This window comes from Manis pentadactyla, chromosome 9 (assembly GCF_030020395.1).
Source record: "Manis pentadactyla isolate mManPen7 chromosome 9, mManPen7.hap1, whole genome shotgun sequence".
NCBI classification, from domain to species: domain Eukaryota; kingdom Metazoa; phylum Chordata; class Mammalia; order Pholidota; family Manidae; genus Manis; species Manis pentadactyla.
In genome coordinates this window covers 27,716,455-27,739,414 of record NC_080027.1, presented here as the reverse complement: position 1 = coordinate 27,739,414, position 22,960 = coordinate 27,716,455, and the positions used below count along the sequence as shown (strand labels likewise).

General features: G+C 40.3%; 1 protein-coding gene across 2 annotated transcripts in view; it reads right to left on the bottom strand.

The window, feature by feature from the left end:
- LOC118931779 (metabotropic glutamate receptor 5) overlaps positions 1 to 22,960 on the bottom strand; it is a 121,503-nt gene that overhangs the window by 39,265 nt on the left and 59,278 nt on the right. For both annotated transcript variants that reach the window (XM_057507148.1, XM_036924544.2), the window contains exon 5: positions 17,415 to 18,354. In XM_057507148.1, the coding sequence (XP_057363131.1) occupies positions 17,415 to 18,354 (940 nt within the window). The remainder of the gene's footprint in view (positions 1 to 17,414; positions 18,355 to 22,960) is intronic.

The following is a 22,960-nucleotide window of genomic DNA, read 5'->3' as shown; positions in this document are numbered from 1 at the left end:
TATAGTTCAGTTGTTGCAGAGACAAACCACTTAATTAATCATTTCGAAGCATTTCTTGCCCCATAAATTCAACACCTGAAACATATCACTCATAACACTACAACCCACCAAATCTAAATCTTCTTAGAATTTACTTTCTACATGCCCAGTAAGAGACAGAAATATATTTAAATGGTATATTATCAGGCAGTGGTAGAGCAAGACTTGAAAAGTTGACTTATTATCTTGGAAAATGAACTACTGTCGGGTGATGATTCACCTTTAGGGAAGGAATTAGGTCTTCTCCAGAGACTAGAGAAGTGAATCTTTGCTGGTCACTCACTTAACACGTATTTACTAGAGAACTTGTTAAAAAATAGTCACTGTGCTACTTGCTGGGGATGGAGACATAGACAGCAAGGCTTACAAGAAACTTACAGGATGGCAGAGAGAAAAACACACATCAACAATATAGTATACACTTAAGGCGTTCCACATTAGGAGATCCAGAAAGTCCAATGGAAACACAGTTTACAAAAGGGTTGTATTATTTGAGTAAGGGACTGGAGGGTAAGAAGGTATTTTCTAGGTAAGAGCAAGGGAGGTAAAGGCAGGTTTCAGTAGAGGCAGAAGGAATAGAAAAATATAGGCTGGAGCATACCAAAGACATGGCCGAGGTGTGTGTGTTGTAGTTGGGAAATCACGTGCAGTTTGGCACTGCTGGGCTATGTGATATGTATTTGGAGGAACACTGCCGATAAGGACATTGGAAGGTAGGTGGCTGGACCTCAGGATGAGAAGGTCAAGTCTTCAAGGACTAGGCTTTGAAGAGCTTTGTGAACCATGTGAGAGAATTTTAGATTTTTATAGTTTAAGGCACGTATACCTACTCATTTGAGGGTTGGGTCATGTGATCAAATTTGCAATTTTAAGAAGATCACTTTGGCAGCTGTTGGGATAGGTAGTGTACCAATAATAGAGATTTAGGACATTACATCAGTAGTTAATAGGTTATGGGGTCCTGGTCCAAAGTATTATCAGTGAGAATGCAAAAGATAACAAAATAAGTAGAGAAAATGATTAATTGGATGTGAAGAATCAAGGGTAGTGAAGAGTCAAGAATGACACAGGTTTTGGCAACTAGGTTGAAGGTGTAGCTTTTATTCAGAAAGGAACTGTAAGAGGAAGAAGAGCCTTCGATGATAATGTCTACAGAAGTGATTATGAAATTATGTCAAAGTGATATTTTTCTCTGATGACTTCTCTTACATATTATAATTATCCAGGATGTGATACACTTAATTCTAAAAATTGTCTTAAGTATTTTGCATGAAGTAGATGCTTAAGAAATACCTGATGAATTTCAACTGTACCTAACCACTTTTAAAACAGACTTTCCATCATCTTACACATTTTTTAAACTGACAACTTTAGGAACAGCCTTCCTTTGAAGAAAGGAAATAAAAATAAATCACAATTGATAAAAGTGAAGTCATGTACTTAATCTGAATCTGCTCAAGTCAGTGCTATCTGTCTTATGCACACATTTCAGCCAAGAAGTTGAAATGTCTTCTCATGTATACAGTAGTCCCCCCTTATCCATGGGGATACATCCCAAGACTCCCACGGGCTGCCTGAAACTGCAGATAGTACCAAACACTATATATATTATAGTTTTTTTTCTGTACATGCATAACTCTGATAAAGTTTAATTTATATATTAGTCACAATAAGATATTTATAATTAATAGTAAAACAGAACAGTTATAGTAATATACCATAATGTAAGTTGGGTGAATGTGGTCTCTCTCAAGACATTTAATTGTGCTATACTCACCTCCTTGTGGTGATGGTGAGGCGATAAAATGCCTACGTGATGAGATGAAGAGAGGCGAATGACAGGCACTGTGATGTAGTGTTAGGCTACTATTGATCTTCTGAGGATATGTCAGAAGGAGGATCATCTGCTTTCAGACTGGGGTTGACTGTGGGTAATGGAAACTGTGGAGAGCAAAACCATGGATAAAGGGGATCGACCATACGGTTAACCCTTGGACAATGCGGGGGTTAGATGTGCCAACCCCATGCCATTGAAAATCCACATATAACTTTTGACTCCTCCAAAACTTAGGTACTGATAGCCTACTGTTGATTTTATGGTAGTAAATGATAAAAGACTAGTATCTACATATATTCTATGCACTCATGACACACTTAACTTTTTCTTAATGTATTTCAGTATTCCTAGACTACATGACTCATCTGGGAGTTTTCTCAAATTGTCTCAAATGTCTAAAAAGTTTCCAATATATTTATTTGAAAAACATCTACATATAAGTAGACCCATGTGGTTCAAACCCATGTGGTTCAAGGGTCAACTGCACTTGCTTTGATGGCCAAACCAGACTGACTTTGGACCTTAACTGATTATGATTCAGAGAATACTCTAGACAGTGGCTTTAAGTCTCACACAGAGAGAAGGTAGGAAGGGAAGGGGTTAACATTAGAGAACAGGGCAATGGATTATCATTTGTTCTGTCTGTGGAGTTAAACAGAAAGATATTTCAACATAAGTCAAATTACAGTGACAATGCTACTTTCTCAAATGTCTTTCTCAATCCTGACCTTTTGTTGATTACTAAAACTCTTTACTGCCCTGTCAAATAAAGAGTTTGGCCATGGATTCTAGAGCTGAACTGCTTGGATTAGAATTCAAGGTCTAACGCTTTCCAGATATCTGTTCCCGGGCAATTTGCTGTGTCTCAATTCTTTCATATAAAAAAAACAAAGTTACTAATGTTACTACCTCATGGAGTTGTCATAAGGATTCAATGAATGCTTATGAGGCATTGATAGTAGTGTCTGCCACATTTATATGTTCGAAAAAACTTTACCTATTATCAGCCCCATCATTTTAATCATCCTCTTCCCACATCCTACACTGCACCTTCTCTTCTATAGGTTCTGCCCATTTAAAATATTGGCTGGAATGCCTAAAAGCCTGATTTTAAATCCAGTAGTAGTGACAATCTGACCCGCATCTCAGCGTCCTCTCCCATCCACCTCCCACTGGCAGACCCCCACTGTCACTGAGCACCCAGGGATAAAATACTGCAGACTCTGACTCACTAGTTTTCGCTGAAGTAAAAGGCCACCTGCCCCTTCATCATGTTTTTTGTCCCTTCCAGAAATAGTGTGACTAAGCATCTGACAAGGCAGATTGGCTTCTCACTCAGAAGGTCAAGCTTTAGAGAAAGCTTTGAAGTTCAGTGCATTTGAGGGCTAATGTTCTTAACTGCAATGGTTGAGCTCAAACTTTGATTTAGCCACTCACCACTTTGGGCAAACGTCTTCACCTCTCTAACCTTTACTGTCCTCATTATTATAATGGGCATAACAAACCTTCCAAGAGGGGTCCTTATAAGAAACCGCTTGGATGAAATAAACAGCTCACATGGGCACTTGGTGCATTCCCCCACAAATGCAAGATCTTGATCCTCGTTGGTTTGATTCCTGAAGAATAAACACTGGAAGGTACGACCCACTGAATTTGGAAGGCATTTCTGGTAGAAGAAGTGAGTGGCAGGATAATATCTATGGTGTGTGAAAACATATGTATGTTTAAAAATCTAGCATCACTATTCTAGGAAATGATGCTGATTTTTTCAGACTTTTATATGCCATACCATTTTTATAGGTATGAAAATGTATCAATGACGATGAGAAAATCAAGTTTGTACTGGAAATTTTCTTCATTTAGTACATCTGGGAATTAGCACATCTGTTAGCACGACTTCTACAGAAGTTTGCCTCCAGCTGCATCAAACTCCCCATACAAGCCTAGAGTGACAATCCTCTATCATTGTTACACAAGCTGAGGGCATCTTGAGCAGAAATGCTTCTCATTGGAGCTGCCCAGAGAACCCCACCTGCCACCTAGTGACCAGGAGAGGGATCTAGTCCGCTGACTGCTCAGGGTGGGGAGAGAGGGTTGTGGGGGTAAGCAGAAGACAGAAGAGGAAACATGGGAAAATCTGTAAATGTTTGACACGTAGAGCCTGGTTCTTCACTAGCATCACTAAGGATGGTTAGAAATGCCCTGGAGTTTAAAGGCTGTCTGCTCTTTTCTGTCCACAAGTCGCTCTCTGTCTGGCACTATTCTCTCTGGAGATGGAGTCACAGAGCAGTGTCTGCACAGTGACTACAATTAAACAAAAGCCTCTGGAAATGTCCAAGGGGAAATTAGATAACATGTGCTCTGATGCAGGGATTTGAAGTTTGAAGGTGAAAGAGACAGGCAAGACATCAGAAGTCTGCATCTACTTAGCTGCAGTTCAGCACATTAGCATTCTGTTAATGTGTCTCTGTAGGTTCTTTACTGAAGTCAATTTGCCCAGTTATTCTCTAGTATCCTCACATTTCTAACATCCTTTAGATGAAAACAAGTCTTAAAGTTAGACTTTGGCTGTGAGTGGATGTTGAAATCATTTTTTTTCTTATTTTTGATTAGTTAACCAATGAAAGGGAAAAGTGCTTGCTAGTCCATTTGGGCTAGAACACTGGGTTCTCATTTTGTGGTCCTGGCAGGCACTAGCTCTGTGCATGCAGGAGAAGAGCCTACTTTTGCACTGGTCGGTTCTTCGGCAATGGGCTGCATACTTGACTGTACCCGGTGGCTGAACAGTCTCTGAGAGAGGTGTCTGTAGTTCACTCTCAACTCAAGTTCCCTCTTATTTCCCTCAGATACTCCTGCTCTGCCTGTTTCTCACTGCATGAGTCAGAACAGTCTCTGGCACGCCTGAGTCTTACTAATGGGTCACGTGAGCCCTGCTGTCCTCAGGCTCTGACCAAGACACAGGTGGGATCCCGAGTGAAGTGAACAGGACACACCATAGGGGAAAGCTGAGATGGATAGTGTGGAAGAGCAGGAGCCTTTGATCCTTTGAGGAGCATAAGCTGGAGGGCTCAGTAAGGTTTGACCTCCTGCTCCTTTCCTATAGCACCACAACAGCAATTTACTGAGCTCCTGCTCAGAGCCAGTCTAGCGATGGAGAAGAAAATGTTCTTGTCCTCAGTGATACCTGGTTGAATATGTGTATGGTGTGTGTATAATACATATGACCCGAGTGAAACCTTGTAGAATGTCATGGAGCCTCACAAGAGTTTTGTGTGAAGAAAACCAAAATCTTCTCTCTCTCTGCCTGAGCCAGGGTGTCTTTTAGGGGTTGTCATCAGGATAGGGTCATTTATTGCACTCCAGATTTTTACAGAGGGTGTATTTAGTTTCTATTGCTACTGTAACAGATGATCACAAACTTAGTGCCTTTAAAACAATAGAAATATATTATTTCATAGTTCTGAAGTTCAAAAGTCTGAAATAGCTTTCACTGGGCTAACAGCATGGTGTTAGCAGGACCACATTCCTTCTGAAGCTCTAGTGGACAGTCCATCTCCTTGCCTTTTCTAGCTTCTATCTGCCTGTATCCCTTGACTTCTAGACCCTTCTTCCATCTTCAAAGCCAGCAAGGGTAGCATCTTCACCTCTGTCTCTGACTCTGATATGCTTGCCTTTCTCTTATGACCCTGGTGATTGCAATGAGCATGGGTAATTCCTCTGGATAATCCAGGATACTCTCAAAATGTTTAACATAATCACATCCACAAAGTCCCTTTTGCCTTGTAGGGTAACATATTCACAGGTTCCAGGGAGTAGGATGTTACTGTGTTTGGGGATCATTATTCTGCCTACTACAGAGGACATCCATGCTGATGTGATTCAACTCCATCACCTCCCTGGTTCTACCCATGCCATCTAAGACTGAAGAAGATGTCTTTGTTTGCTTTGCTTTTGTTTTTATGGGAGTATTATATGGCGATCACACACTGAAATTCTAGCCAATTTCTATCCCAAGGTCTTTTCACATGCCCCATTAGTTAACCGTCCTCTCCCCCTCCCCGCATTTGGCACTGGTGCAGTTCTTTATTTGGACCTAGGTGTAGGGGAATGGCATCGGATCTCCTGATTGGACACTGGCACCAGAGGGGCAGAAGTGTACGCCCCTCAGCCAGAAGGGGAGAAGGTGGAAGAGCATGTTAGAATCATCTCTGAGACTGCTGTAGAATTTACCAGATGAGCAATGAGGGGAAACTATGCTTAATAACCTAACTAATAGCAAGCCTCTTGTAACAGCACTGGTGTTATCTTACCCCCAGGTGGGCAGGCGATGCCTTAGAGTTTGGTTTCTATTGCTGCTGTAACAAATGATCACAGCAGAGCAAAAGTTCTAATACGGCGCAAACTGGAAGGAGGAACTTGACATATCCTCTTGAGGGCTTATCAGTCGTGCTATTGTGGGAAAAAAATGGCATTAGACTTGGGTTTGAATCTCACCTGTATCCCTTAACAGCTGTGCAACCTCGGACAAATTACTTAGCCTCTCCACACTTCAGTCTTCTCACTTTTAAAACAGAGAATAATAATAATATCTAATTCAAATGGATGTTGTGAGCTTATGTCTGTGGTTCTCAAAGTGCAATCCCTATGTCCCCAGCACATTAATGAGTATTACATGAGAGCTATTACAGAATATTACTCTCTGGCCCCACCCCAGACTTGCTACATCAGAAACTCTGGGGTAGGGGAGCTTTATTTATTCCGTAAGATACTGATACGCAGACCACAGAGTATAGTGTCTCTCACATGGCTGGGATTTCCTTCACAAATGCTGACTGTAATGATCACTGGGAGCTTCGTTGGTTTACCATGTTTCACTGTCTGGTTATTTGTTTCAGGATAGCAAGGTCACTGACAGATATATGCATGTTTACCAAGTCATGGATTCTCTTTTTTTTCTCCAACTAAAAAAGGTGCATAAATAATGAATTAGAGAAAACAGCATTATTAGTTTGCATTTTTGGCTGTGCCATTTTAATTCAGCTGGGAGGAAGTCATGTCCTCTGGCAGCCCCTCCCATCAGGAGTGTGCAGTGGCCATGCCTGAGAACAAGGCCAGGCGAGCTGGCTCACGTGAGGGGTGGTGGGACTATTTCCTTCAGTTGACTATTTTTTCTTTTTCTTTTTTTTGCTAAACATAAGTGAACAACACAAGCACACACTGGCCTCACCAAAGAGAGCTTCAGATTGCTATGTATAAAATATATCACAGTGATTCGTTGTTTGTTTTTCTAAACATTAGGAAAAATGGTCCATGTGTTCTGGGTCTAGCTAAAAGTCAAAACTGTTTTTTGAAGAAATGTGAATGCACTGCCAAAACCACGAGGGGAATGAGAAAAATGACAAACACCCACAAATCACCTTTAAACTTAGAGGGAAGCCTGACCTGTAGAGAAGCACTTTAACAGAACTTCTCAGCCAACCACCTAAGAATATAATGGAAATTTAGAGAGCCCTGTGCTCCCAGGATACAGCAATGATGTATGAGTAATTCAGGCCAGTTTCCCAAAGTCAGTTATTTCCATTTCAGTAACTCTCCTGAAGAATGATGTAATGGGACCTCCTCCTATGCTGTCACCAGAGCTGTATGTTGGGTAGACATGGACCGAGATGACCCCATGATTAGGAAAAATAAAGTCATCATCTTAAGAACCCGGACTGTGGGACACCCTGTGTATGGTGCTTTCATCATACAGAGTGTGACGGCCATCACTGCCCTCATTTTCCAGAGGCTCTGAGGGTTAAGTGTTTTGTCAAAGGTCCCAGTGTGTAAGTGGCAGAGCCAAGACTGAAATCTGTGTCTTTGCTGACAAGGCTCACTTCCCTACACCATGCTGCTTCTGCCAAATTATAACACGAGAGGCACTGACAGGCTACCTTGTTCCATGATGTTACCTTGGCTGATCTGCCTGTATACCCCAAAATAAATAAACAAATAAAAATAAAGGGTCGCCTTTAGGGTCATTTGTCTGGAAGTAAAAATCAGAAACAAAATATGAACATTTTATATGGCAGAAACACACGCATGAAATACATTATTTATGGATAACAACAAAAATGGGATTTACACAGAAAATGAATCCATCAGAAAGGCAGTATAAAATGAAAAAGAGCTGTGAAGCATACAGACCTGTGATTGAATTCCAAATTTACTACTTATGAAATATGCACAAAATAAAGGTGGCTTCACCCCTACATATCTCAGTTATTTTTCTTACCTGTGGCTGGGGGTAATGCTTTCTATTATAAAATATTGTATGAATATCCAATGAGATAATATATATAAAAGTACCTAGCACAGTCTCTATAATAGTGGTTTCTCAGTGTTTATCACATAAAGGGTGAAGCAAGTCACTGATAATCATTATTGTGAAAGCACCAATTAATTTGTTCTCTAACACAGAGAAAGAGTGAGGTCACATAAGTTTTGGTTGGGGGTGGGTGGGGGAAGAATTAAATTAGTGTTAGGAGGTGGCCATGAGTATGAGGAAATTGGGTGTGTGTTAAACAGAGATGATGCTATTGAAAGAAGTGTAGAGCGACGGGGGTCAGCTGCCTGCTCCTCACGCTAAAGCCTCCTCCCGGCCTCTGCAGGGTATTTCCTGTCACCTGCTGACACAATTTACATGCTGTGATTCCCTGCACACACTACCTTGGGCCATACCTCTGGGCTGTCATTCATGTTGTTCCCCAGAACAGTGTACCCCATGCCTTTCACCTGGCTTGCTTCATCTTCTTCCATCCTTGGGATTCAACTCAGGTGTCATCCTGTCTGAAACCTCCCAGCTGAACAAAGTGCCCTCTGCAGTGACTCCTGACTTCCTTGTGCATCCTCTCCTTTATTATTTCATACACTGCAAAAGTTAATGATTTGTGTATGGTTTGGTCTTCCTCACTATTCTGGGGCTACTCTGAAAGGCACAGTTTGCATCTTATTCATCTTTATATAAAAATGACTTCCTATAGTCTCCTTGGCACAATCCCCTCTGGGTCTGCCTGCACCCCAACTCTGGGGTGTGTATTTCTAGAACTCAGAAATGTACCTGGTGTATAGTGATTACTCTGAAAACACTGGTTGGAATTAACCTGGACTGGACCATGGTGGAAAGCATCAGGATTCATTGCCTATTTCATGAAGTTTTATGTGAGCCTGGGCATACCAAGAAAAAAGAAAAAAAGAAGAAAAATTATACAGGAAAGTAGTGAAAATTCTCATAATTCCTAGTTATAATAAAATGATAATATTAATAAGCATAATCAATATTATAAATAATATAAATAAGTGGGTCAGATTTTTTTTTCTCCCAAATACTATCTATATAGATACTTAAAAATCACCACTAAATAGAAAAGATTTCAAGCAGTCTTTAAAGTTCAAATGTTATCTCAGAGGCTTCTGTGTACTTGTTCATGTAGCAAAAAGCAAATCAAATCAGGCTCAGCTGAAGGCATGACCATGTCAGGAAAGCACAGTGCCATAGAGATTCAGGAAACAATCTTCAGGGAGACCCCTGGGGGGAGTCGGACTCCACACCCATTCAATCACAAGTGCTTGTCAGCTCAGGCTGCCATGTGTCCATTATTAATGAATTAATATCTGCATGGGCTGTGAAGCCAGCCTGCCTTTATTCTAACCCTTCCTCCTCCATTTACTCTATGGGCTTGAACAAGTAAATGCACCTCTCCTTGCCTCAGTTATCTCATCTGTAAAATAAGGATTGTTTTAAGGATTACAAGAGTTAATACATGTAAGGAGCAGTGCCTGGCCCATAGCAAGTGCTCAATAAATATAATTATTAAGTATCTACAGCCCTTCTTTTTTCACTGTCAAACGCCAATGTGGCTCAAACATCATTATTCACATATCCACCAGTCCATCCATCCATCCATCCATCCATTCATATAACAAACATTTCTGAGTGCTGACTATATGCCTGGCACTGTGCTGCATGCCAATGGCACAGCAAATGTATAAGACATGGTCTCAGTGTTTACTAAGTTCATGGTATTGTGCATGGGTGTGTGTGGGTGTGTGTGCACATGTACACATGTGTATATGTGTAAGGGAATCTTACAATTAAATAAGTCATTGTATAACATAGGATGATAAATGCTGTATAAGGAGTAGTACATGGCTCATTTGGACCTTAAGGTGGTGGGGGGCCTAATGCAGTCTCAGAGGGTCAGGACAGGCTTTCCCTACTGCAGTGATATCAAAGGTGAGTTTGAGCTGGCCAACTGAGAATTAAGGGTAGATGGAGCAGGTGTACTTTATACCAAATATACATGATAGGGGCCTGAAAGCAAGAAAACTCCGAGTGGGTCAGTATGGAGGGTGAAGCAGGAAGTGACTGGAGGCAGGGCTGCCTAGGGGAGAAGGAGCCACATGGCCAGGCCCTCTCCTGCCAGGTACAGGAAGGTTGGCTCTATCCTGTCCCAGACAGTGAAAAAGCCCTGAGGGCATCTAAACAGGGATTAAGGTGTTTAAATACCATCTGTTGTTTGAATTGGTTCCTTTGGGAGGCTTTTCTAATTACCAACAGGTAGGATTTACTGCTTCTACCTTTGGGCCCCTCTGTTCCCCTGGGGACTCTTATCCCTGCACTTATCACTTCATCCAACTTACCTGTTTCTGTCTCAGGAGACTGAGATTTCCTCCAAGACTGCTTTTCGTTTATCTCTGTATCCCCAGAATCCATAATAGTGCTTGACATAGAGCATGCACTCAATGGAAGTTTGATTTTTTTGTAAGTTTGGTTTCAGAAAAAAATATTTCTTCTTATATCTTTGGAATAAAGCACTATCAGATAAAATCTGGACAGTCAAGTGAGCAAAGTGAGTGGTTTCGCTCAGTGTGTTGGCAGTGTGAGCCCTCATGGCCGCTGCCTACCAGATTAATGATCCATCTGTCACTGAGCACCGCTGGGTGTCAGGCACAACGCTAGCCACTGAGGGAGATATAAGTACTTCTAAGACAGCATTAGACAATGTGAAAATGTTGCATATACATGTCAGACTAGGTAAATAGCCAGATGTAAGCAGGGAGAGGGAGGAGGATTTCAGTAGGATGCTTGCTTACATTATCCACGTTCCATGCAAGCTGTTTCCACGGGATGTGGAATGAGAGTTTAGGTAACAGACTGGCCGAAACTGGCTAGCTCCATCACGGAGGAAAAACTGACCCAAACTTCACCCCAAAATCTATTAACATAGTGAAAATCATGCCACTCTGCTATTAGCACAGTACAAATCACACCTCCCTGAGCTGTGACACTTCTGATGAGGACCAAATATAGCCCAAGATGCCTCTGCCCAATGTGAGGGAAGAGCAAGCCCAAACTCTGAAAAAACTCCACCTGTTCCCTTTGAAACCTAACCCCACTTAGTGAGTATTCACCTTCCCTTATATAAAAATGGCTTCCTATAGTCTCCTTGACACAGTCCCCTCTGGGTCTGCCTGCACCCCAACTCTGGGGTGTGTACTCTTGCCTTTTTCTATAATCTATTTTCCCAAGTAACCTCTTAAAACTCAGGCACTTTTGCATCTGTTCATGAATTCCTTCTTGCAAGGAGACTATGAACCCATCTCTGGCAACATACACAAAACAAGCCCCGTACCCTCAGGGCCTGGCACAGTACCCGGCAGTGTTTGTGGATAAATAACAAATGAAGAAGGTATGAGGAGTGTATGTGAAATGTTCTGAGTCCACATGAGGGAAAGTCTGTGAGACAGTTTCATGTGACAGGGTTTCTTTGAGGAACCTGGATCTCGGAAGATAAAGTGGATTTGGAGGGATAGGAAGAAAAGGTAGGGGATTCAAAAGGGGAACAAGTAACATGAATATTACTTCATACAGACGAATAACCCTTTAATGAAAGCAAAGCAAATGGAAATCATCAAAGCTCTAATAATAGTTGGAGCATACTCGAATTCCCACAAGAGAACCAGTTTTCCAAGCAAATCGTAGTTTGGGCAATGGATGTGAAAGGGCTCGTGTTCTTTAGCAAATAGCTTAAGTGGGCCCTCATAAGAATGATAATTAAAGAAAACTTAATGAGTTAATTAAAACAAAAGTAACAAATGATAGTTTCTAAAATTAAGGTGGAAGCAATATTAATGTTTCTGCCCTCTTGACTAGAATCCCAAGGGAGGATTTTACCTTTGGAGAAAATCTTAGATTTAGAGCTATAGGCCTCTATTATGAGTTTAACCAAGACAGGCCCACTGCATCTTAGAACTTCAGCCCCATGACCCTGGAAATTCTGAATGTTGTAGAGCCAGAACTTTAGACTCATCAAATTCAATGCTTTATTTAGGTCAGAACTGGTTTTGTGTTCATTTGTCAATTTGCAGCTGAAGGGAAGGCCTTAAACGGAAGCATGGCATTATCTGCTTGACAATGATTGGATCCTGTGCCATGTCGTGCTGGAAAATTAGTGTCTAGAACCAAAATGTTAATCACAGGGACCTCTATACATTGATGGCATAAATAGTATGTTTCTATATATAAAAAAAATCTATAGTGACTCACTCCCTTTTAAATAAAAATCTCTGTTTGCTATTTCAGTGAATTGAATGACTGACTCTGGGCACTTCTCTTTTTGTGCTCTAGGGTGAGCCTATTTATCTTCCCAGCAAACTGCTAGATCTGTTGGAATGAGCTCTGTTCTCTTCCCTTAGGGGCTCAGAGAACAAAAGTGATTCTCTCTCCATGAGAAGAGGCGGGAATTGGCTCTTTCTGGCCCCCTTCTCACTGAAGATATGAACTACTCTTCAAGTCCCCAGAAACATGTCTTCTTTTTTGGCTATAATGATGTTTTGTACAGTGGTTCCCCTGTAGTATCCATTCTCCAGAATGTTAAGAAAATTACTTGAACAAAATATCCTGCATTCAATCAGCTTGGGAAAAGATTGAAAAGAATTAACAAATGAATGATTGGTTTCTATGTGACAAAACCTCTCAGTGTTTATCTCCAATAAAAGAATAGAGTAGTCAGAGCTTTTGCAAACTTGTTTGACCAGATAACTTTTCTTCATGGAGCAACTTGTGAGACTGTGTTCTGGAAGATGTTCAACTCTAATGCAAAAAAGCTAAGGACTGAGTTTAAAAATGCTCTGTAACTTCCTAGTCATGAGACTACGGGCAAGAGTTCTAGCCACGCTGGGCATCCAACTCCTCATTTGAAAAATGGAAACAATTAGTGCTTCTACTTACAATATTTTGTGACCACTAGATAATTCTATTACTATTACTGTTATCATTGATACTACCAGGTACCATCACTTTCCACGGTAGACACTACTTGCTGGCTTATGCAACAAGCACTTGACACCCCCTTCTCTCTTTCAGTTTCCACTGTGGAAGATGTAAAATCTAAATGCATATTTTCATACACTCTCAAAGCTAAGGACAGCTATACGAAACAGTTTTGGCCAATGTGATGTAAAGGCCATTCTACGGGACTCTGAGAAGACTATTGTTATCCCTAATAAAAGGATGCAATGCATGGAACTATGGGGCAATCATTAATTAAAGGCCTAGAGAAGAACAGGGATGTTGGCTCTGGAGTCATTGAGCCTTGGAGAACATCAGGAAGACTCTAGCTGCATATTTCTTGCAACATGAGGAAAATGAAACCTGAACAAGTCTGCTAAGTCTCCAAAGACAAGGCTTTCTCTCCCCCGCAGTTAAACACATTTCTGAGAGGTTTATCTACCATTTATTGAGTGCTTTCTGTGTGCTGATATAAGCATTTAACATATATCACTTCATTTACTCCTCACAACAGGAATTATCTACCATTTCATAGTTGAGGAATTAGATTCAAGTATCTTGTTCAAATTCATACACTGGATTTGAATTCAGACATGGCTCTGCAGCCAGAAACATAAACTAATGTGCTACGTGCATCTACTGTCATTATGTACACTGTGCCAAGAGTGTGTATTAACTTTTGGAAATATAGTCACTGTAACCTTGGGAGGTATTACATATTTTTTACTTGAAAGTATGCAATTAGTGTCCTCTTTTAGGAGCCCTTACTGTCTGCCATGAGATGTTGAAGGTACTGCATAGGCCTTTCTGGAAACAGAGCCCAGGCCTAGTCTGGGTTCAGAGCAGCCTGCTTCTCCACACACCAGATGGAAGACAGCAGAACCAGGCTGGGTCCAGCATAGAAGCTGCTTCTCCCCAAAGACTTACATCCAGAAATTTATCTATTTAAACCTATCCTATATCCCAACAGATGGGCTCACTGACATATTACAGAACTCAAGCCTTAGAAGCCCCACTAATGAAGGAATTTAGAATAAAATATGAAAATATTAGAAGCACCCAGGCTTACCTGTTAAGCATCAGTGTAACAGGTAATGGGATACATGCTGGAATTTATAAACTATGAACTAAAAGGGGAGATAAATCCATATATAACCCGTTATATCCTACCATGTAATAAAAACTGTATTACTGTTCTAAATATCTTGATTAGGGATCAAAGAGAAGAAATACTTAGTTTGAGAGTTCATGGGAGACAAAGAGGAGAGGAATTTTAATTTGGATCTAATTTCTTAGGATTATAGCTTAAAGAGGGGGCAGGTATGAGGTGTATGTGATACAAGGGTATTATAGCTTTCTCTGGCCTTTCTTCTCCATATCAAAAGCAGGCTTCAGCCTGAAACTTCTGGTTAATGGCAACAAAGAAACCACTATATAATCAGACTACAGCCTGTCTCAGCTATAATCACATAGATGGACTAGCATTTGCCAAGACAGTATTCAGAAAATCCAGCAATTGCCAAAGGTCCCTCCTTACCCTCTTTGATATTCTAACACACAAATATGTTGACTGCAAAATCCAATCATTAAGAACTACATCGCCCGTTAGGGAAAATAAATTAAAATAATGCCAAAGATTTTGAGAATTCCTGTTTTCCATTGGCAGTATCAGTAAATTCTCTTGTTTATTTTGCCCCTTTATTTAGTAAAGTAGAAATGAAATATTTGAAAATAGTAATCCAATGTTACTAGAAGAATGTTAAAATTATCAAAAAACATGAGATCATTGGTTGGGATTAATAACTTGATTCTTGAGCAGAAACTGATAACCCCTGGAGTGAAGAGCATATCTGCAATATAAAACACTGCCAGCTTAATCTTATAAAAGTTCGAACCACTGGGGTAGTAGTACACACACACCAGACAAGGAAAAAGTACCTACCACATTACTACCTTCTTAAATCCACTCACTCAACAAACATATTAACAAATGATTATGGCATGTCTTCTATGTTCCAAGCACCCTTCTCGGTACTTTCATGCACTGGAGGTTCAGTGGTGAACAGGGTAGAGAAGGCAGGTCCCCATTCTTAGGGAGCTTACACTGCTTAAATTGGGACCACAGGTATGCTCTACAGTCTAGGAGCTGGACAATGTAAAAATGGAGATGCTTTGGAAAGTCCAGGCTGTATAATCAATGTTTCTATACGTCTGTATTGCCTCTTCTGATGCTCTCTTTGTTATTAAGATCTTCCTGGCTCCACATCTGATACAGGGACTTTCAGGTGTGGAAGAAGACTGATAATCATTAACTTAGTTAATAAGAATAGCAAACACTTGGGAAGTGCTTACTAAGGCACACAATTTACACGTTTTTACTCGTTTAGGTTCACGACCACTGTATGAAGTATGTATTTCATTTCATTATCTCCATCAGAGGAAGAAACTGAGGCATAGAGAGGTTAAATGATTTGCCTATGGTTACAGAGTGGTAAGTGATGCTACCAGCATTAAATCCCAGTACTGCCAAGTTCTGCACTCTGCTACCTTCTAAGTATCTATGATGCCTGTGGCCATTACACATATTACTTCTTTCACTCTTTACAGTCCTAGGAGGTAGATAATATGTGTCAGTTTGGCACATAAAGAAACTAAGGCTCAGAGAGAAGAAATGGCAGTGCCAGTGTTCAGACTCAAGAGAACCTGGCTACAAAGTCAGTGCTCTTCCCCACTGTCCCATGTTGTCCCCCTAAGGAGCCTGCCTTAGGAAGCTTTTAGGGTGCTTTGGCACAGACTCCCAAGTCTGTCTCCCCAGCAACCTGTTTATCTATCAGGATGCCCTGGAAGATTTTATTTGAAACAAAAGTTTAAAGAAAGGCTGATAAAATAAAAGTTCAAAAAATAATTTTTGTTAGACAAAATAAAAGGCTGATGTTGCAGAAGTTTCAAATAACAGATGTTTTAGAGAGGAGGCAGGAAGGCAGATGGAATATATGCCAGTAGGTTAGACAGATGGATGGCCTTCTGTGTATAAACTATGACACTGCCAGGATTTATCGGAGAAGTAGAAGACACGGTATTTTTGCCAAGGTTTACAGTTTAGCTGAATACATTGCGCATTGTACACAGGAAGAGATGAGAGGCATACAGGAATTAGAAAAGAACTGAAAGAGGTGAGGATACAAGTTGATAATACAAATGAATTGGGCCACATGGATAAACACCAAGTGCCTTGTGAGTCTTATTCAATCTCAGCAACACAGTATCTTTACCATCACTGTAATTCAGGTTTTAAAGAATTAGTGCTGATAGCAAAGTAGGAGTTTTCATGCAGGCTCAATGAAGGTGTAAGAGAATTGTTCAAGCAATATTGTTTAGCTATTATCTTTCATTTAGAAAATGTTTATCTTCCATTTACTTATCTAGATTTTAGGAAAATTGTCAGATCTCTGTAGAATTAGCAGATGAAGTTCTGACTAGTTTCTTAAATACAGCAGATCCTTATTCCCAGCAGCAATCTAGGTAGCCTTTATAATCCCACCAAATTTGCTCCCAAGCCACTGATAAGATGATTTCACTGCTTTCTGAAGTTCTTTAGGGGGCATTTATCATATAAGGAAGTCCCTCCCATTTGGGGAAATCACTGGCGTCAGATACTTTTCAGATGGCAACTATCCAATAACTACTACCTGTGATACTGGATTTGGGGGATGGGATGGGACTGTGGGTGAGAGAGAAAGAGGGAAATCGGCTGGTTGGAAAGGAAGATTATATGCAAAGTCACTTTGTTGTTTTGCTCTTTTCAGTTACTTAGACATTTCCCAAAGAGTTCAAGCTGCCCATTAATAACTAAAATCTAATCTCTACATTCTTGTGCCTCTGCGGGATGGGCAGTCATGGGCTCTTCTGGGCTTAAAAAAGGTTCAGGTACATTCAAGTACAGTCAGACGTGTAAGGCTCTTGGCGTTCTACTATTGGCACAATCTTCATTAATAATGGTGTTCTCTACTCTGTTCTGGTGAACTAGAGTTTAGTTCATAATATTTCTCTGTCCCCTAGAGCTGACTGCACGTGAATATGCCTTTCCCAGCACCCGCCACCCACAGTTTTATTCACTCAGATATTCCCCATTTAAAAGACCCAGGAAGCAAATGCTGCTGCTTTAGCTGTAGGAGCCACTGCCCCAGACATCCCCAAACCTTTTACCTTAGGGTTTCCCCAGAGGAGCCCCTCCTCTTCCACAGGTTGACGAGGCTGCTGGATCTGCTGGCTGCCGAGGATGACTTGCCATCCCCCACGTGCATGCGTACCACGGTAGATGTGGTGAAGGCGCTGCGCACATTTCTTTCCGGTTTGGCCAGGATGATGTACACTTTTGGGACAAACATACAGCCTAGCGCCACTGTAGCACTGAGGCTGACTGAGAAACACATGGTGATGATTTTGTAGTTGCTGCCAAAGTAGATTGGCACAAAGGCCAGCCATATAATGCAGGTGGTGTACATCGTGAAGGCAATATACTTGGCCTCGTTGAAGTTAGCTGGAACATTTCTGGTCTTGAAAGCATAGAAGGTACAGCTCAAAATTAGCAGTCCATTATATCCAAGAGGAGTGACAACCCCTAGATTGGTGGTATTGCAAATCAGGTAGACTTCTCGAATGCTTGGGTAGTCGTGCATTATATCTGGAGGCTCCATTATGAAGAGGGCAACAATGATGCCCAACTGGATGCATATGAGAATGAAAGCAATCACTAGCTGGGCACAGGCACTCATGAATCTGGGCTTTTTGGTACAGATCTTCTTCTTGCTGCCAGCCAGGATCCTTGCAATACGATTGGTCTTGGTTACAAGGGCTGAGTAGCTCATGGCTGGTGAGAGACCAATGCCAATTCTCTGAAGGTAGCAATAAATCTGTTTGGGCTTTGCAATGAGGCAGAAGGTACATAAGTAGCCCAGGCAGATGCCAGCAAGAATAATGTAGCAGAGTTCTCTGCTGGAGGACTTGACGACCGGTGTATCACGGTAAATGATGAAGACTGCAGTAACAAACAGGGTGGCCAGCAGGCCAAGGCAGGCAAACACCACAGCTGCAATGGGCTCAGGGTCCCCCCAGCGAAGATACTGCACTGGGATCAAATCACAACCTGCAGACACAGATACGTATTGAAAAAGAAAAAACACGTTTACTTGGGTCACTTGTGCCTAAGTTTACAAACAGCTGCCTATGACCCTTTGACTTTGTCTCCAATCTGCCTAATCTCAGTATTCCATACTACTCCTTTCTTCATATATTTGTTCATAAAACATGCATCCTTATATTATCAAATATATCCTCTGTAGCAGGAACTGTTGTAGGTCCTGAAAACAAAATTATGAGAACACATTCTCTGCCCTCATATAAAATAATCAGGGAGGGAGGGATTTTAAAGAATTACTTCCACTGTGATAAGGGCCATGAAGAAGTATAGCCTGGGTCCTGACATGGTCTGTGGGAGCAATGAAGTCCTCCTTCAATAGGAGTTAGCAACTGAAAGTGTTGGTCTGGCTGAGTTCAAGGATTCAGGAGGTTTGGCAAGCAGAGATTAATTGCAAGGAAAGAGCTAGGGAGCACTGGAGGCATGGAAGGATGTCACTGTCCAGCAGGGTGATGAGTGGTCTAAGATAAGGCTGGGAGGTAGGCAGGAGGGGACCTTGCAGGGTTGCAAGTCCTAGATGAATAGGAGGTCATTGGAGGGATCTACGTAGAATAGAGGAATGACATGGTCAGGTGTGTGTGTGTGTGTGTATGTGTGTGTGTGTGTGTGTGTGTGTGTGTGTGTTAAACATTCCTTTGGTTGCTGTGTGAATTCTGGGTGATATAGAGGCATAGACAGATTTGTGAAGCAATATCGAGTGTTTAAATGGGTATGGGGGTGTGTGAGAGGTAAAGTCATCAAAGATGACTGGCACTGAGTCCATCTCTGCTGTCCTTGAATCCACTGTATAGAAAAGTTAGGATGTACACAGAAGTGTACGATTCTAAAGCTAGGGAAAAGATGCTGTTAAAAATAAATAAATAAATGGACGAATGAACAAAAAACAAACAAACAAACAAACAAGAAGGGGTAGCAAAGGAAACTGACCTTAAATGTGAACAGTTGGCCTATGTGGGAAATGCCAACACTCCCAAAATTATTCTTGGGATAATACTTGGAATAAACACACGGTTTGTAGTTTTTTAAATCACTTGATTTCACAACAGAAAATAGTGACAAAAGTTGCCATCATTTGGGTTATGTGCCTCCTTTTTAAATTTCTTTAGAACCGTGGTTATCAAACTTGACTGCACACTGGAATCACCTAGAAATACTTTAAAAAATACTGTGGCCTGTGTCTTACTACTTAACTTCTGATATAACTGGCCTGGGCATCAGGGTTTTTAAAGGTGCTGTACTTTCAAATGTGTAGCTGAGAACCACTGCTCTAGAAGGATCATTCCTGCCAATTAGATTTTTTAAAACATGGAATTGAGATAGCTTTATTGGGTGAGTAGGAAAGGATTTAAGGAATCAAGAGCCTTGGATATTTGAAGAATATGGCAGAGATTTGCCTGCAAATACCCATTCTGCCCTTTATCTGCATGCAGATCTCCAGTTTCACTTGGGACGGTAAATGATACAGCTAAAAATGTTACATTTTCCAGCACCTTGCAGTAGGTTGTACCATGGGACTAGGTTTTGGCCAGAAAGTTATAAGTACAGAACTCCTGAAGGAAAAAAAATGACTTCTCTTGGCGAATACCCTACATGCCTTTCCCTTCTTTCTGTGGCCTGGAATACAAACATGATGCATAGAGCTCCAGCAGTTATTTTGGACCATAAGGTAACTTTAAGGACAGAAAACATGTTCTGGGGTTTGGAAGAGAAAAAGAGAGGAAGTCTGAGTCTCTGTTCCCCATGGAACCAATGACTAGCTCTGGATTATATACATCACATTTACTTTTCTTAAGCTATTTTTTTCCTACATATGTAGCTAAACCAAATTCTAACTGATTCCGGTGTAAGGTTCTCCTATTAACTTTCCATGTCCTGTGTTCAAGGGTGTTGTAGTATGTGGCTCTGAATATTAAACAGTAACTGGAAGGTAAGGGAGGCATCAGCAATGATAGCAGAGAAGCATGTGGTCCTTTCAAAATATGTCTAAAGGCAGCTCTATTGTAAAAAGTAAAGGAAGCATTCTTTCTTCTTTCTCTTATTTCTGCCTTGCCAGTCTCTTTCCTCAAAATCTCAGGTTTCAAGTAGTACCATTAGTATTATCATTAAATTAATTAAGGGTTTAATAGGATTTGTGAATTAGCCTAGGCTCCTTGGCACACTTTAAAAAATTGTTCCAGTGGGCAAATGTATCTTGATTTTAAAAACATGTGCATTTAATATTGAAACAATGTGTTTTTAACTTAAAAAGTGTATGTGGATAGCATGGACTATACATAAGACAGTTATTTTACACAGTGTCATTAAATATAAATACAAGCATATTTCATTACCAATGAATATACCTGTATCTGTATTTTTAGGCATCTGTGTTCATATATGCTGTATTTATGGAATTCAGCCTCTGAGACTTCACTATACTATAGGGTTTAGGTTCATATTTACAAATCTGTTCCTTGTAGAGACTATTTTGCAACAGGAAAAATAGGGATTAATCATTCTTATCTTTATTCTTTCATAACAGCTTATTTATAACACCAGTGTGACAGTGAAATTTGTTATCTATTATAGTTAATTTAATAGGGACCTGTTTCCCATGGTAAGTTATGAGATACAAATGTCCATAGCAACTGACTGATATAGGAAACAGGTTATATAACACACGAAGCAGAAAATCTTTCATTAGTCAAAGATAATTAACTGAAAAAAAAAGAAACTTACTTTAAGGGCTTTCATTTTACTCTTGTTTGGCTGTTCTGCTAAATCTTAGTTGTTTTTATCTAAATGCAATTAGCACCCTATTACTAAATGCTTTGCATATGATAACATTTACCACTATTTTTATGTCAAAAATACTCTTTAACTCTTCCTGTGCAACCCATTAATATGTGTGAAACTAAAGAAAACTCCATTAAATATATGCATCGGAAAAAATGTACATAAGGCTTGCCTCTAATGTGATGATTATTTTCACAAATTTACCAGAATTTGTATGTTCAAATGTATGTTCTTCATTTAATGTGAACCACTCAGAATAAATGACGCTGCCATTGTATTGAATATTTTTATGACGATTCTCTTAGAACAACAGATTGGATTCAAGTTATAATCACTTAGTCTTATAACTGGATAAAATCTTGGTGTTTCCCAAAACAGATGTGCATCACAATCATTTGGAGTGCCTACAGAAGTATAATTTAAAGGTCTAACACAAGGATATTTTTTGTATCAATACATTTGGGGTGGGTTAAAGGAATATCACTTTGAATAAGCAAACAATGACTATACAACTGAATCATTGGTACATGGTTGGCCTTCCAGCCTTAGAGATGATCAGGCTGACTTCTCATCCAGTGTGCAAAAGTCTTATATGATAATCCCAAGGTAGGGTTAGGGTGATCATCAATTAGATTGTCTCAGGCCAGGACTAGTGGTGGGGGAAGACAGACTGGAAAGGCAGGAGGTCACGATGGCAGGTAGAGAGTTGAGGTGAATATACTGGTCAAAAGGCTATCACAGGAAGGCAGTGAAGGGTTGACAGGCAAAATCTAAAAAAGTCATTGTACTGAAGAAAACATTGAGTTAATAAAGACATTTCAGAGCTAGGATTGAAAGAAACTTTGAAGCAGACAGACAGAAAAAGCAGGAGAGAGGCTTCTAACCAAGTTGATGGCAATGTGCTTAACTAACTTGAGGGTTATAGGGAGAAAAGGTCACTTTCATGGGAGTGATATCCAGTTCCAACTTGGATCTGTGCTTGAAGAGTCTATGACCCACTGGGCAGATGGAAGCAGAAGCTTAGGAAAGAGATCAAGGTGGAAGTTACGGCTTTAGAAATTATCTGTTTACAGGTAGAAATAAGAAACATGGAAATAAATGTAATAAACAAGGAAATTTATAGATACAGATGAGACCAGAACCTAGAAGTCTGGTGTAAAACTAACATTAAGAAAAAGCAGAAGAAGAGGATATAAGATAGACCCAGAAGAAAGTGTATCAGCAACCGAAGGAAAGTGGTTAATTGGGTGGCCTACATTCCCTTCTCCAACAGCATCACCTCAGTTCTTCTTCTTAAAAATCCTTACCTGCCAAGGACCCTGCACAAAGCTTTGAGCTTTAGGTTTACAGATGTCTCTCCTGCTGGTCTATCATTCTTTTATATTTTACCCCTTTACTACTATTAGATCTATTTCTTTGAGCAGAATGTAATGTCTTTCCACTGTTGTTTTCCCATCATGGACCACGTTCTACCAAATCTCAGAATCATGTGATCATGCTAATCTTATTATGATTTAAATTTAAGTTATCATTGGTTACTACCCTTACTATGTATATTGGTTTACAAACATCTGAACGCCCTGTTTTTCTTCTTAAATCTCTTCTTTATTTTCTACTGTAAATTACTGGGTGTTTCCTCCATTAATTTTATTTAAATCTGTTTTATTCTTCATGTAATGGTAAGTCATTGGTAGTAATCTCAGTGTACTGGTAAATTACTACATGGAAGGGTATGTACAGGTTAGCTAGGAATCTATAGTGTGTGTATATATATGTGTGT